The 17,107-nt window shown below is 32.9% G+C and overlaps 2 protein-coding genes across 2 annotated transcripts; one reads left to right on the top strand and one right to left on the bottom strand.

The window, feature by feature from the left end:
* The first annotated feature begins 267 nt into the window (after positions 1 to 267).
* Positions 268 to 1,180, top strand: LOC110639364 (RING-H2 finger protein ATL29). The gene has a single exon (XM_021790280.2). The coding sequence runs from the start codon at positions 269 to 271 to the stop codon at positions 1,097 to 1,099; it is 831 nt and encodes a 276-aa protein (XP_021645972.1). The 5' UTR covers position 268; the 3' UTR covers positions 1,100 to 1,180.
* A 643-nt stretch (positions 1,181 to 1,823) lies between these two features.
* On the bottom strand, positions 1,824 to 12,040 carry LOC131173768 (zinc finger CCCH domain-containing protein 12-like). The gene is made up of 2 exons (XM_058135939.1): positions 10,453 to 12,040; positions 1,824 to 2,437 (listed from the first exon to the last, which is right to left on the bottom strand). The coding sequence occupies exons 1-2, from the start codon at positions 11,228 to 11,230 to the stop codon at positions 2,157 to 2,159; spliced, it is 1,059 nt and encodes a 352-aa protein (XP_057991922.1). The 5' UTR covers positions 11,231 to 12,040; the 3' UTR covers positions 1,824 to 2,156.
* Positions 12,041 to 17,107: the final 5,067 nt, after the last annotated feature.

Raw genomic sequence — 17,107 nt, 5'->3', positions numbered from 1 at the left:
TGCAAAAGAGAGTGATTTGCGGAAGCAAAAATTGCTAATGTTCAGACAAAGCTCTCCTCAACCTTTTGAGAAGGACTCGCTCAATAGTCGTAGTCTATCATGGACAACAAACCAATCTTTATTCCACATCAAATGGCTTACCTCCTAATACTATGATCAACCATTTGATCATATCTCCATTTTTCACTTATTCTTTTGTTTCATTTTCTCTCAATATCCATGCAAAAATATTCTAAATTAAAGCCGGAAGAAACCCGATCTCCGGCCAATGTCATCATCATATCCACCATTACCTGCCGATCAAACAAGCCTTGTTTCACCCCCAATAACTATAGTTCTAACTGTAATTCTTCTGGTGTTCTTCTTCTTAGGTTTCTTTTCTATATATTTTTGTAGATGTTTTATGGAAAGTGTGGTTAACAATTGGCATCTACGACGTAGCACTTCCGGGAATAATTTAAATCCAGCTTCTTCACCTGCAAACAATGGTCTTGATCCTGCATTAATACAAATTTTTCCTACATTTAGTTATTCAAGTGTGAAAGATTTTCGACGAGAAAAGTATGGTCTTGAATGTGCTGTTTGCTTGGCAGAGTTTGAGGATGATGATGTGCTTCGGCTTTTAACAGTTTGTTATCATGTGTTTCATCAAGAGTGCATTGATCTTTGGCTAGAATCTCATAAAACATGTCCAGTTTGTCGTAGTGATCTTGATTTGCCCAGAGAAACATTAGAAAAAACTCCAGCATCTGAGCAAAACAATGACCATCAAACTAATAATAATGGTACTTTGGCAGAGAATGCTATAAGTATTGATATTGCAGAAGATGATGATGGTGATCAAAAGGAAGGTAGATCAGGAAATGCTGAAGGCAATTTGGTGGGTGATGATGCAAACAAGCAAAATCAAAGTCATGAAAAGATAGAGAGATTTTCAAGGTCACACTCAACAGGACACTCAATTGTTGTGGCTAGAGAAGAAGAGGATAGATACACTTTGAGATTGCTTGATCATGTTAAAGTAAAATTTTCAAAAGGACATAACAACTCAGAAAGTTGCATTACATTTGGTGACTTCACAAGTCCTACAAATGGTTGATTATGTACAAGTTCAAATATTTCTTTTTCATCTTTTATTGAAATATTTCGAGAGATTTTGATGTCTTTTATCAATTTTTTTATAGGCCTTAAATATGTAGAAGCAACATTTCATTAATATGGATGGAATCTTGCATGTTAGATTAATGTACTTCAATATACTTCAATATACAAGAATACGATGTGTTCAAGTGCTATACCTTATGTCTATTAGACACTGATGGGAATTTGTCATATCCAAATCTTTCTTAAGACATTTGCCATTAGATTTTGTTTTCTTTTGCCAACCACCAAATATGTCGGTGGAAAAATACAATTATTTGGGTCAATTGTAACAACTAGAAGTGATTGTCCTCTGTAACTAACTTTCAAGAAGCACTATCAAGGCTAACTAAAGGCATGTTACCTTTTTAAATCAATGCAGGCAAGCATATATACAATTTATCAAACACCCCTCCATCAGTTTCTCTAAGTGTCAGCAACTTTTGAGAGAGAACTTCAGATTTTATCCAAGAGACGATCTTGCCTTCGGTTATCATGGAACATGAAGACCTTGCCAATTCCTATTTTTTAAAGAAAATTTTTGCTATTCCCTTAGCTCAGAGGCACAAACGACAGTAATTTCTTAACGCTGAAAGTTTTATCATGTGGACACAATTAACTAAGACTCTATAGATGAAGAGTGAGTTCAGTTAAGCCAACTTGAAAGCGAGAGGTTCATAGGCTTTTGGTTAAATACTTGATTGGCAATTCATTAAAGTGGTTCAACTACAAAGATAACAGTTCATCTAAGGATGAGTCATCCAGTGATTATGACTGCCTACAAAGATGGAAGATTACAAATATAATACAAATTCCACACAGCTACAGTACTACTACACATGCAGAAGAACTCCAACGTACAAGGCGCCTCCTGACACTTGAAGCCAGCTCTGGAACCCAAGAGCTGAAGCTCCTAAAACACTATTTCCGTCTTCATTTAATCATTTCTTGCATCAACTGTTGAACATTTTAAACTCTTATCAGATTCCTTAATCCATGGAAAGCAATTCCATATTCTATTCAATGTCATCAATCCAATCACCATATATCCTACTGATTTTGTCGGGGCCTTTCCATTTTTGATGAGTTCTTTGCCCTGGCCTTTGGATCAAAATGGATGATGGCCTTTGCGATGGAACGCTGTGGTGATAGACATCTGAATGGGGAACTGTAGTAACAGATGCAACCACAGTTTCTGCTGCAGTTTTCAAAGGCACCCCTCCCTGCTTTGGTTCAGTAGGGACTGAAGCATCTTTAGCTTCCGACTCCACAAGCCCTCCACCATACCTGTGCAACTCTGCAGCCAATGAAATTAAAATTCAAATTTAAAATGCAATAACATATTCCTATCTCATAAACAATAATAAGTTGAATGGCCATGCATTAATTTTATTTCACAAAGAGACACAAAATTAATAGTTGAATAGCATGCATGTATTTATTTCAAAGCCAAAAAGATCTGCGCTAGCCAAAGATCATAAGACCAATGTTTATAAATGTGAAACCATAGAGAACAAGAGAATGGTTAATAGATGATTAGCATAAGACAAGAGTTTTGAGAAATCAGCTCTAAAACAAGAATTAGGCATTTGAGTAGTCAAGCATATATTTTGAGTCTTGAGTTGCCCTTCACATGTGACTTCCACATTAAGTGCATTTCTTCCATAGGCTCAACATATGAAACCAAAGCTGATTGCTTCAAATCTCAGTGAAAGTCACTTTCCAATTTGTATGATACAACTGTCAGAACGTTTGGGTAGAAGACATGGTGGTTTAGCCAGGCATTGCACATCCCAACCCCATCATTCTAGAAATTGACTTAATGAAAGGTTTAGAGGTCATCACATTTTCTTTCTAACACTACCTACATAAATGGAAGAAAGGCTGTAAAATGCAGATGCTATTGCTACTTGAGGCTCAAACAACTTCTTGATGTTTTTCTCCGCATGAGTAGTGGCTAAAACAAAGGGACAATCATCAGTGAAGGACATAACGTAATTGGAAGGCAAAAGAATATTTTAGAAGGTGACTCCAATTGGTCTACTTTGATGTGTTGAAAGAGAAAAAGAAAAAAAAAAAAGGGGATGTGAGCAAGTTTTAGAAAGGAGGAACTATGTCACAGCTGCTACAGTGTTTGGAATCAGGTATAGGGTACTCAAATACATACATCCAAAGTCAGACACCAAATCATCATAACCATGTCTAAGCATCCTTACAGGGCAGGGTGTTTTAGATAAACTAAGGAATCAAAATGTCTTGGATTCCTTTTCCTTTCCTTTCCTCACTTTAATTTGAAGAGTGAGCATTTTCTTCTTTCTTTTTTTGCTCCTTCTTTTGCCTTCTCCCAAAATATTGATGCATCCTACATGCGGATATTATTATTTATAGAAAAATTAAAACCCACCAAACAGCATGTGCAGAAACAGTTGAACACAAAGACTCTTGCCCCTATAGAATGGACAGAGTAATAGGTCAACCAATTTATGAGGCATATTGAACATGCTAATTTACCCACACAGCAATTCATATGTACATTGCACAAGCTCAAAATCACCCACCCTGAAAGAAATTCTAACTATAGCTCAAAATAGAGAAGCAAATATTTAATCATATCCTAAATTCATGGACATAGGTGTACTTTATTCACCTTTCAGATAAAGTGTCTTGCTTCATATATAGGTCATGCATGAATCAACCATGCAGTACGTTTCATATGTACATCAGGAAACTGATATATATGCACATTTTGAACAAATACTGTCATGAATTTCTTTTTAAAAACCAAAGAGAAAAAAAAAATTATAATAGGTGTTGAACAGACTTGCCAGCACTCTTTCATAGTAAGCATCTATGCATGCATTGAACTTTTAATAAAATTTTCTTTTACATCATTGATACACTCTCTAACAAAAGCCCCAATCAAATGATTCGCCATCCAACATTATCCTCTGAGTACGCATTCATTCCCCTGTGATGTAGGAACAAGGAACAAATACTTAGGAAAAAGAGAACTAATTCTCAATTGTATTAATAATCATAATCAAAACTAATAATAATTAGAAACTCTAGGTCCTATTTATGGAATTAGGAATCCTAATCACATTAGGATTTCAGAACCTTAATTATATCCTAATTAAGAATAAGATAACTAAAAAATAATAGATCAAATAAGAATAAAATTCCTAAATAATAAAACTCTTAAATTTCCTAATTTTTCAATGAAAATAATTCCTAAATAGAATTATCTTCCCATATTGCATTGTTGTCCATTGGTTGGGGGAAACTAGTCCTCAAGTCTTGAAGTGCTGAAGGATTACAAACCAGATGTGAAGAACACACAATACAATCTTCTTAGATAGTAGCAACAAGATTGACTTGAACAAGTTTGTGCTCTGTTTTGTATTCCTGGAAACATCTACTCAACTCAACTCAATTAAGCCTTTATCCCAAAAATTTGGGGTCGGCTATATGGATTCGCTTTTTTCACTCTGAACGATTTTGGGTTAAATCCTCAGAAATGTTTAATGCTTCTAAGTCATGTTGTACTACTCTCCTCCAAGTTAATTTAGGTCTACCACTTTTTTTCTTTCTATCCTCTAACATAATGTGCTCTACTTGTCTAACTGGAGCCTCCGTATGTCTACGCTTCACATGACCAAACCATCTCAATCTCCCTTCTCTCAACTTATCTTCAATTGGCACCACTCCTACCTTTTCTCTAATACTCTCATTACGGACTTTATCTAGTCTAGTATGACCACTCATCCACCTTAACATTCTCATCTCTGTAACTCTTATCTTAGATGCATACGACTCTTTCAGTGCCCAACACTCACTACCATATAACATAGCCGGTCGTATGGCTGTACGGTAAAATTTTCCTTTTAATTTATTGGGAATCTTACAATCACATAAAACTCCCGTGGCACGTCTCCACTTCAACCATCCGGCTTTAATCCTATGACTAACATCCTCCTCACATCCCCCATCTACTTGAAGAACTGAGCCTAGATATTTAAAGTGATTACTTTGGGACAATACCACTCCATTCAAACTAACTCCTTCCCTATCACCAGTTTGGCCTTCACTGAACTTGCAATGCATGTATTCTGTCTTCGTTCTACTTAACTTAAAACCCTTTTGACTCTAGAGTACTTCTCCAAAGTTCTAGCTTCCTATTGACTCCTTCTCGTGTCTCATCTATCAGAACAATATCATCCGCAAACATCATGCACCAAGGAATACTCTCTTGTATATGTTTCTTAGTTCATCTAAAACTAATGTAAAAAGGTAAGGGCTTATGGCTGATCCTTGGTGTAATCCAATTGAGATCGGAAAATCACTTGTGTCCCCTCCCACTGTGCGCACAATAGTAGTTGCTCCTTCATACATATCTTTCAATACTTGTATGTACCTAATAGATACCCTCTTTTGTTCTAACACATTCCATAAGACCTCTCTTGGAACATTATCATAAGCCTTCTCCAAATCAATAAAAACCATGTGTAGATCTTTCTTCACATCTCTATATTTCTCCATCAAGCTTCTAATGAGAAAGATCGCTTCCATAGTTGAACGACCGAGCATGAAACCAAATTGATTGAGAGAGATAGAAGTATCATGACGTAGTCGATGCTCCACAACTCTCTCCCACAACTTCATAGTATGGCTCATGAGTTTAATTCCCCTATAGTTTGAGCAACTCTGTATGTCTCCCTTATTTTTAAAAATAGGTACTAAAATACTCTTCCTCCATTCATTAGGCATTTTCTTTGAGTTTAGAATCTTATTAAATAATTTAGTTAACCATGTCACTCCCCTATCTCCCAAATACTTCTACACTTCAATTGGTATTTCATCGGGTCCACAGGCTTTACCCACTTTCATTCTCTTAAGTGCTTCCTTTACTTCTAAAGATCGAATCCTTCTAGTATAATTTACATTCTTTTCTATTATTCTATAATCTATATTAACGCTATTACCATTTTGACTATTATTAAAGAGATCATTAAAATAATTTCTCCATCTTTCTTTAATGTCCTCATCTTTTACCAACACTTTTTCCTTCTTTATCCTTAATGCACCTAACTTGATTGAGATCTTGACATTTCCTTTCTCTACTCCTTGCTAATCTATAAATATCTTTCTCCCCTTCTTTAGTTCCAAGTTTCTTATATAAGTTTTCAAAGGCCTGTGCTCTTGCTTGACTAACTGCCTTTTTTGCTTCTTTCTTTGCTATCTTGTACTGTTCATATGCCTCATTATTATCACATTTAGGTAATTTCTTATACCGTTCCCTTTTTCTCTTCACTGCCTTTTGTACTTCCTCATTCCACCACCATCTCTCTTTTGAGGGTGGTCCATGTCCTTTAGACTCTCCAAGTACTTTTCTAGCTACTTCTCTAATCTTTGATGCCATCTGTATCCACATATCATTGGCCTCCATATCTAGCTTCCATACTTCGGACTCGAGAAGCTCATTTTTGAACTTCACTTGCTTTTCTCCTTTGAACTCCCACCACTTTGTTCGAGCTAGACTATTTCTTCTAACCTTACTTGAATTGTTCCTAAACTTGACATCCAAGACCACCAACCTATGTTGACTTGTTAAAGCCTCTCCTGGAATGACCTTGCAATCCTTGCATAGAGCTCTATTTGTCTTCCTGGTTAAGAGGAAGTCGATTTGACTTCTATGTTGCCTACTTTTGAAAGTCACTAAATGTGACTCTCTTTTTATAAAGTAGGTATTTGCTAGTATTAGGTCGTATGCCATAGCAAAATCCAGGATGCTTTTCCCCTCCTCATTTCGACTGCCAAAATCAAAACCTCCATGAATATTCTCATAACCTTGCCTATCACTTCCTACATGTCCATTCAAATCTCCACCAATGAAAACATTCTCTTCATTCGGTATGCTTTGCATTAAATCATCCATATCTTCCCAAAACCTTTGTTTACTCTCACTGTCTAGTCCTATTTGTGGGGCATAAGCACTAACTATATTTATTGTTTCTCCTTCTAGTACTAGCTTTACTAGTATAATTCTATCTCCTACTCTTTTCATCGCTACTCTGCGTCTTTCAATGTTCTGTCTATGATTATACCCACTACGATCTTCTTACACTCCTTTCCGGTAAACCACAGTTTGTACCCTGAATTATCCACTTCCTTACTTTTCTCTCCTACCCATTTAGTCTCCTGAATGCAAGCAATATTCACCATTCTCCTTTCCAAGGTATCCACAAGCTCTATAAGTGATCCAACATTCCAAGTACCAACCCTGATCCTCCTCCTATCCTGCTCCTTCCTAATTGGTCTCCTTCTATGATATCTTCTATTGTTTTCTATATCTATCTTGTGTTCTGTTCCACTATTTGTTCTACTATCTGTCCTATGGACTTAACACCACACCCGGGCGCTGGCATGGCGCGTCGCTTTCGGTGAACGCCCTACACCCTTGCATATTTATCACTACACCCGGGCTCTGATGTAGCGCGTCGTTAGTAGAGGACGCCCCAACGTTTATATCATTTGAATCCATATCATACAGTGTGACGAAATTTTTACGCTGGTTGTCACCTACTGCAACCTTCCTCCTTTATCCTGGCTTGGGACAATAGTTAAAATGCTCTTCAACTCAATAGGATCTTCAACTTTCATTGACTCCATGACTTGATTGTTTTAGATCTCCATTGAAATCTCCAAGACTTGATTAACTTCTTGCTGTAAAATAGACTCTTCAACAGGTGAAGGCTCAACAATCACAGCTTTGGATTCTTCAATTTCCTTTATCGGATTTGTAGCTTGATCTTCTTCAATTTCAAGTTGCTCTTTTTCAATTTCATCTTCAACTTGCTTCCAACCGAGTGCCCCACCCCCCCTCCCTCTCTCTCTCTCTCTCTCTCTCTCTCTCTCTCTCTCTCTCTCTCCCCAATTTCAAGTTGCTTTTCTTGCTCTTCTTGCAGTTTCCATGCATTTCCAAGGCTTCTTGCTTTTATATTTTCAATACTTTTTATATATCCAACTGGTCTCTCAATTGAAACAAATGTGCTTCTTTCCACGCTCCAAATTCTTCAAGTTCCCTTTCCTTGATTTGTTGACAAGTCTATTGAATCTGATACTCATTCTTACATTCTTCAAGTGCTTTCTCCCTAAATTGTAAGATTTGTTGAATAGATCAATACTCATCAAATAAACCACTAGGAGCATGGTTAGGACCACCATATAAATCCATCAAATAACATATTTCATCAAGCTATTAATAATAGTCACCAATTTCAGCTTGTAATCCTTGAATTTTATCCCATGACATCTAATTGTACCTTAGAATTATTAATGTCATCTTGTATTCTTTGAGTGCACAGCATGACTTCAAACTAAAGTAGCATACCTCATTAAAGAAAACTCAAATTTCAGCAGTTTGGATTCATTTTTACCCAAAATTAATGCCAAAACAAAATTCAGAATTCCCAAAATTAGTGAAAGAGGATCAAGTTGAAATTGTGCTGATGTGGCAAACTGAGCTGTCAAGCTAACGTGGCATGGCTAATGTCAGCATTAGTAGGATGTAGAAGGAGATCAGTTGTTACTCTAGGGGCTCCGAGATAAGGTTTCCTAACAGTGGGAAACTGCAGATCATCGGAAAGCAACGCTCCAGAAAGGTCCAGATGTCGGAAACTGTCAAGGGTAGATCAGGTTGCGAGTGGGATAGCCTCTGACCTGAACAGATCTTGAACTCCAGGCAATTGCTGGTGATTAGAAGTACACTGGAAGGATCGCCTAGAAGTCTCCAGTTGATTGGCGGTGGCAGTAAGTTCATCTAGTAACCGGACTGTGATGTTGGTGAAGAGGCAATGACAGCAGGGTTGTTCGCAGCACTCTTTCACAAAACTTCGAGGTCTTTTTTTTAGTAGTAAACTAAGGGCAAATTTCAAATAAGCTAAAACACAGGTAGGCTTTAGTGCTAGTGGTCCCTTTCCATAAGGGAGGAGGAAGGAGAGGAGGGAGGAGAAGAGGGGGTGTATAGATGGGGTGGTGGGGTGGGGTGGTGGTGTTTCGGTCTTAAATCTCCAGAGCCACTTACCTAGAAGAATATCTTAAATACAGTGAAGGATAATATCTAAGCATTCCCCATCTGTAGTTCTTTTGCTGCATTACACTCACCAACACACACCAAAGTCCTAATAGCACAACTAAAGAAACAGTTGTATTTTACTTACACACTTTTGTCCTAAAGCTCATCTTGATAGGCAATGGCAATCTAAAATAAATTACTCAAATTAAAAGTACCCCACAACTGAGGCATTTTTTCCTAGTCAAGAAAGTACTTAGAAGTCAATTTTGGAATCAAACTATGCCATTAAAAATGATAAAAGAAATCCTTAAATGGGAAGTTGATATCCATTACAAGCAACACTGCTATACACAAATGTAGTCATGGCAGATTAGCAAACTCTTCCACTCAGGCTCTACTTTTTTGGCAGAAAACATTTTCCTGCAAAACATATTCTACTTTTACAGTGCTTGCAGTACTTTAGGAAAATTACTAAACAGAAAATGACTTCCTGTTCAAAAAAAAAAAAACACCAAGATATTCTCAAGGAAAATGATTTCTTTTGTTTAAAACTGGAAATAATTTTTCATACTTTCATAAACTTATAAAAAGAGAAATAAATTGGGAGTCACATAGGAACAGTCCTACTAATGCAATGATCACAACCTAATCATCTCCGGCCATTGCCATTATTGATGCCAATGATTGACAACAACCACAATTTAACCATTCTTTTAATATTCTATAACTTTCAACTACAAAGAGAAAAATATGAAGTCCTTACAATTCCTAATATTTTAAAATTATTTATTGAAAGAAAGTTAAAATTTTCAAATAATACTCTGAATTTCATCAAATATTTTCCAACCAACTTTCAATATTGCAACCAAACAATAAAATATAAATCATTTTCTTAAAAAAAAAAAAATTTCCTCTACAGACAAGCTTTTTTTTCCCCCTTGCAAACAAACAGTCTTAGTTTAGGTTTTTTATTTTTTATTTTTAATTATATATATATATATATATATATATATATATATATATATATATAAAGACTATTCTGTCATATTTTTTAACTGGAGCACATGCAATCAAACATCTCTTTCTACATCAAAGGATTCACAACTTTTAAGTTAAGTTAGAGCAAAAAAAAATATCAATAGGAAACGTTACTAGCAAATAACTTCTAGCCCCTGCAAAAGGGAAAGTACAAAACCCAGATAATTCCTAATCAATAATTCATAATTAAAAGGACATACCTCCAGCTCCATGGGCAAAATGGCACTTACTCCCAAATGGGCAATACCCAGTGAGTTCCCACTTGTTACAAATTCTTGTCTTCCAATTTGATGGCTTAACATTCCCTCCACTCGCACTTCCACTTGTCCCTCCGCCTCCTGTGACCCCTCCATACCCTCCTGGCCCCAAACTTATTGCCACGCTCTCCCTGTTCTTTGACTGCTCATCATGCAAAAATGTACAATTATCTCCGTATGGGCACCCCTCCTCTGTATAAAACTTCTTGCAATGTCTCCCTTTATAAGACCTCTGTGAATCCCCTCCAAATCCCCCTATAGATGGAATTTGAAACTCCTCTCTTATCTCCATTATATTCCCTTTATCTTCCTCATGTGCTGCTACAATTTCCTGCCAGTTTGAAGGCGGGCGTCGAAGCTCCTCTATGCTATGGGCAAAGTTGCAGTTTGTAACGTATGGGCATGTGCCAGCCCGGAACTTGCAGCACAGTTTGGTCTTGAAAAACATTTTCCCTATGGATTTCTTGGAAGTCAATTCTTGGGAGTTGTTTTTGGATTTCTTGTTTGGTGGTTCACTGCCAGAGCGCGTATGGGAGGACTGAAAGTTCGAATTGGAGGGAGTGCTATCGGAAGGGCTGTCGAAGTTGTTCCAAGCATGATAATCATCTTCTGTGGCCCAAACAGAACTAGAATCAGTAGAATTTGGAAACCAATTCTCAGGTCCTGTTCCAGGAATTACATGGACAACGTTTGCACTGGAAAAATCTCTACCATAATCCATCTTCTAACCAAAACCCACTAACCAAAGATATTAAAGTTGTGGAATTTGGAGATAAAGCTCTAACTACTAATCAAATGATAGTAGAGTATAAACCGGGACACCCCTGAACTCAAATTGATTGAATTGAGAAGAAATGAAGTAGCTAAAATATGGAAAGTGGTTATTTTAATAAAATCTTCAAGGATTGAATCAGACAGAACATTAAAAAGGGTATCAAAAGGAGCGGAAATTTGAAAATCTAAGATTTAATTATAAAACAAAACCCTAACAGATTATCAAAGAAAGAAACAGAACACACAGCCACCAGAATTCATTGAGAATTACAGTGACCAAGTAAAAATCTCAAAAAGTTAGGAAATGGGTTTTCAATAAACACATCTATAGGAAAATTTTCATAGAAAGGATTAAACTTTCCTTTTCCGTTTTAAGGAACAAATACAACAACAAACAACAGATACAAAGTATTAAAGATATACAACCTGAAATTTAGTAAACAAATAGAAAAAAGGTAAGATTTAGATCTGGTACCTTGATATTTAAAGCACAATCTAGAATCTAAAAACCACTGAAATAGATAGATAATAAGTGAGCAGATATGGAAATTTTGATAGGTTAAAGTGAAAACATGATAAATCGAAATGATGAGATATGGTTTGGTACAAAGGAGTAGATTTTCCAAACTTACAAACACACCCAGTGCCTGTTCTCGTAACTCGTTAGAAATGGGTTACCCTGCCTGCCATCAAAGGAGCAACGACGAGAGTTTTAATTCCTACGTTTTTTTTTTTTTTTTTTTGTCTTCTTCCAATGATCTTTCAATTAGATTTGTTTGCGACGCATTATTTTAAAAATAGATAACATTATGATTATTTACATTATTTAAAAAATTATTATTAGAGTGAAAAAATATGCTATATTCTTAATCGAAGTTGAGTTTTCTATTTTTGTGTAATACATATGATTTACTAGTAAAAAATTGTTATTTAATTCATTTAAATTAATTATTTAATATTTTTATTTATAAAATAAAATAATTATCATTACAAAACTAATTATATACATAAGAGTGTGAATATCAAATTGACTCTATACGTTGAATTGGCTTTAAAATTAATCCCTCCATTACTAAAGCTAAAATGGGTTGGTTTGATTTGTTAATATTTATGTACCTTTTATTTTATTGTGCGCTATCGACATGTGATTAATTTTCATAGCTTATTGGATAAAAGTCCATAACCTTTAGGTTTTTATGATTATAAGTTTTTTTTTTTAAAGCTTAATAGCCATCACAATTATGACCAAAGATATTAAATTAAATTTAAGAAAGTAAAGATAAATTATAATATAATTCTTAAAATTTTATTTAATTGGTAAAATAGTTCATTGATTTAAATTTTATATTTAAATATTTTTATAAAATGTATTTCATATTTATTTTTAAATGAAATTTTATATTAAAAAATTAATTTTATTGATTAAAATATATTTTAATATAATAAATAATTCAAAAATTACATAATAATAAAGTAATCCAAAATAATTAGATTGTAATTTTTTTCCATTTGTGAATTATGTAAAGTAATTATATTATAATAAAATAATTATTAACTTACAAACCGAGTATACGCCATACAATCAACCATAAAAAATCATTCATAATTTTGTAAATAAAAATAGCAATTATTCTTTCTAAAATCATATTAATCATCAGTTTAGAAAAAATAATATAATAAACAATAAACTGATAATTAGAAAAAAAAATTACATAGTGACAACTAGAAAAAAATTTTATAGTTTAAATCAATGAACTTTATTATTATGTAAAAAATTATTATTTTATTAAAATGTGATTACTTACGTAATTGACAACAAAAAAAAATTACCGTGTGATTGTTTTGTATTTATTTATTATTATGTAATTTTTGAATTACTTATTATATTAAAATATATTTTAATCAATAAAATTATTTTTTAATATAAAATTTCAATTAAAAATAATGTAAAATATTTTTTATATTATAAAGTAGGGCCTGTATTGTAATTGACTATTACTTTCTCAAATTCAATTTAGTTCATTTAGCTACGATTGTGATAACTAATTTAGTTCCAATTATAAGACACCAACAAAATTTTGGCTACAATTATGAAAAGCATAAAAATTTATAATTTTTTATCCAATAAAAATATTCCCACAAGTGATATTCCAACAATAATCTAAATTGAATCATAGATTCTAGGCATTTTGGACTTTTCACTCTTTATTAACGTTTAAAATAACTGAAGGAATTATAGACTAAATGAAACGAAACAAAACAAAACAAAAATACAAGAACTAATTAATATATTTTTCATAATAGAAAAATCAAGTGGTTAGTTTCATTAATATAGATGATCCAAACTAGTAACTCAATCTAAAATTGAATTTATGGATTCATGTCATTTTAGACTTTTCACACTTTACTACGTTTAAAATAACTGAATGGACTAAAAAGTAAATTGTACAAAAATACAAGGATTAATTAATATATTTTTTTAAAAAATAGAGGACCAAATGATCCAAACTAATTTGGTTTAATCGATTTTATTTTATTTTTTTATCTAAGTGGTTTGGTTTGGTTTTGAATTTTAGATAATTTTGATTTTCAATTTAGTTTGATTTTTTATTTTAGAAAAACTAGAAAAAAAATCAAACCAACTCAAAATTTTCAACATAGTCTTGGGCTACCATTTTCTCTTTATGCTTATGCCTAGATATGAGAATCCCACCAAATTTCACAAGCCCAACTTATAAATTAAAATCAACTTTTTTTAGTTATTTTGTTTCTATAGGTATTAATAATTCACATTCTTATTCTCTTCTTAAATAGCCCAAAACTATATGTCTTCTTCTTTTCTTTCTTCCGCTTCTTTCCCTTCTCCTATCCCTCTCTCATTCTTTCTATCCTCCCATCCCTCCCATCCCTTATTGCATTTGCATGCAATCCATTGCAATCGAAGGGCAAAGCATAGCTGGTTAGTGGTCACTCATTGAAGGCTGATGTAACACCCCAAAATCCAAATGTCTAATGATCATGTAATATATGAAGTTTTAGTGAATTAATCTAATATAACAAACAATTTTTTAGGGTAATTAAAATTTTATTTTACAAATTTAGGAAAGTGTCTTGTCTCTTTGTGATATAATTTAATATGATATATTTTATTGTTGCTTTGTTTTATTGCAAAGTAAACTTAATTTGTTACGAAAAATAAAATGACTTAATAAAATTTTGTAATTCATCTTATATGACTTTTGTAAACTGATATATTTTTTCACAAAGAAACTCTTTTTTTTTTCTAAATCTATTTTCAGAATCAAATGAATTTATCTCTAATAACATTTTTTAGAGACATATTTTGTCTTTACATATTAATTTCTCCATATAACTAATTATTATTAACTAGGCATCTATTTTGCTCTAATATATTTTATATATAAATATAAAATCTATTTAATTTTTATTATTATATAATTGATTTTAATATCAACAACTTTATAATTAAAAATAAAACATCATAACACAAAACTATTTAAAAAAATGAAAAAAAAATGCTTGTATTATTGTTATATAAGTACATAAACATTATTGTACTCTAAAATAATACATAAATAATGTTGTGAATTCTATGAAACATCTTCTGCGAAGTAAACTTTCTTCCTAGCTCTAAACATATGAATAATTCCTGTAATACTCCTTATCCGTCTACAGTGTAGCTGAGTAAGGCGTGTCACATTAATTGCTGGAGCACCTTATCTTATCTTACTTTATTCCTTTAAAATATTTAATTTCATTATATTTTAAAATCAATTAAATTCAAAGGAGAAACTGATGGAGTTTCTCCTATTCTATTACCATTTGGCGTGCTTCACTATTCACCTATTTAAAAATTACAACAATGTTTTCCAATAATAATACCATCCATATTCATCATAACCAAATAATCTCAATTCATTATCCCAAATATCATTTCTCAACATTATCATTTCTATAATTTTAAATATCATCTCATAAATTTCAATTCATGTTTTCCATCATAATTTCAAAATTTCATCCATTTTGATTTATAACAGCTTACAACCCTCATTACATATGAAATAGCTAATTTATTAATTTATATCATATACATCTTAAATACAATTTCGTAATTTACATTAAAATATAATAAATATTTATAATATACAAAATACATTAATATAACCTATATGGGCCTTATCTATGCGCATTGCTGAGGAGGAGACACCTTAGACACTTCTGCAGATCCGGATTTCAAAATCCCAGTCTAATGTTCACTGGACTTTATCTTCAGTACCTACGCGAGGAAACAATCCATCGCGCTAAGCATTCCTGCTTAGTGGTATAATAATATAACAAGAAAATAATATGTACAAATAAAGATAGATAAGGGCATAACTTGTGTAATCAAGAATTATTTTTTTTTTATATGAAATTTTTGACATTAAATATCTTTTGTCATTTTTATTGTTCTTTGAAAGCGCTTATTTCATAATTTTACCATAATAACATACCATGTACAAAATTAATAAAAATATTGAATTTATGTTCATATTATTATGGAAGATACACTTGTAATAATTATTTAAGTTATATTTATTTTTCTAGCATTTTCATTGCTTTACTTAACATTTTCTATATATTTTGGATCATTTCATAATAAATAAATTTTTAGAATCAATCTAGCTCATTTTTTTTTATCTTTCTCACTTATTTATTTAATTCCTAATATTCTTAATTTATTTCACTGCCTAAGTAAACTATGACAGGCTGACTAGATTGGATAAGCGGGTCCCTAGCACTGGACACCGTGGTGCCTCAGGTTATCATACCATAGGACGCATAACGTCAACCATATTTGCAATCAATATAGCTAGTACTGGACACCGTGGTGCTTTGGGCCGTCATACCATAGGACGCATAATGTCAACCACGTATGCAATCAATATGGCTAAGAAGCCATGGTAACACATAATTGGGCATTAATAATGGGCATAAAGTCTTACGCAGTACTACTAAATCAATCCTCTATTGGCATGCCAATCTATCCAATCTGACACACAGGTTTAGGTAGTACATGGGCACATTAGTACCATTAAGTGTTCATATGTTTTATGATTTCATTATATTTTTTATTTATATTTTATAACATTTTGAATCTTATTCATGGTGGAAGCATAAATTTCCAAATCACATTTTTACATAATTTATGCATTCATCATATCATTCATGTTGATTACAACTCACATCAATTGATTTCATGTATCATTTGTACTCAAAGCATTTTTCCTTTCTCTTATGATGGGAACAAAAGTCCCATTTACACATTCATGTGATTTATTTATTCATTACTCTATTTATGTGAATTATTATTCGCAATTCAAGAAGTGTTTTGCATACTAAGTATTTATAATTCACATTATTCCCTCTCATGTGCCATTTATTGTGCAAAGTATTATTATTCTATTTATAAGGGAAACATAAGTCCTAATGATAGATTCACTTCATTTATACATTTAACAATTCATTTATGTTAATTACAATTTATATCTCAAGTTATATTGGCAATGTACCATAAGTTCTACTTGTGATGGGGATACAAGCCCCAATTACCTATTCACATGATTTAGGTGTTCATTAAGTCATTTAAGTGGGGTACCATTCTTATTCCAAGTTGCCCATAAAAATTTTATGGATTTCAGATTTTATACTTTAATTTCCTCTTGCAATTTGGCCAAGATGCATAGTCAATTTGGCCATACTTCCTTCATGGAAGTTGTTCCCCTATGTCTTATCTTTATTTTCCTTTTTGAATCATGACATT

Source organism: Hevea brasiliensis, chromosome 15, assembly GCF_030052815.1.
Source record: "Hevea brasiliensis isolate MT/VB/25A 57/8 chromosome 15, ASM3005281v1, whole genome shotgun sequence".
In the NCBI taxonomy this organism is placed as follows: domain Eukaryota; kingdom Viridiplantae; phylum Streptophyta; class Magnoliopsida; order Malpighiales; family Euphorbiaceae; genus Hevea; species Hevea brasiliensis.
The sequence above is the reverse complement of the archived record's forward strand: the minus strand, read 5'-3'. Positions and strand labels throughout refer to the sequence as shown.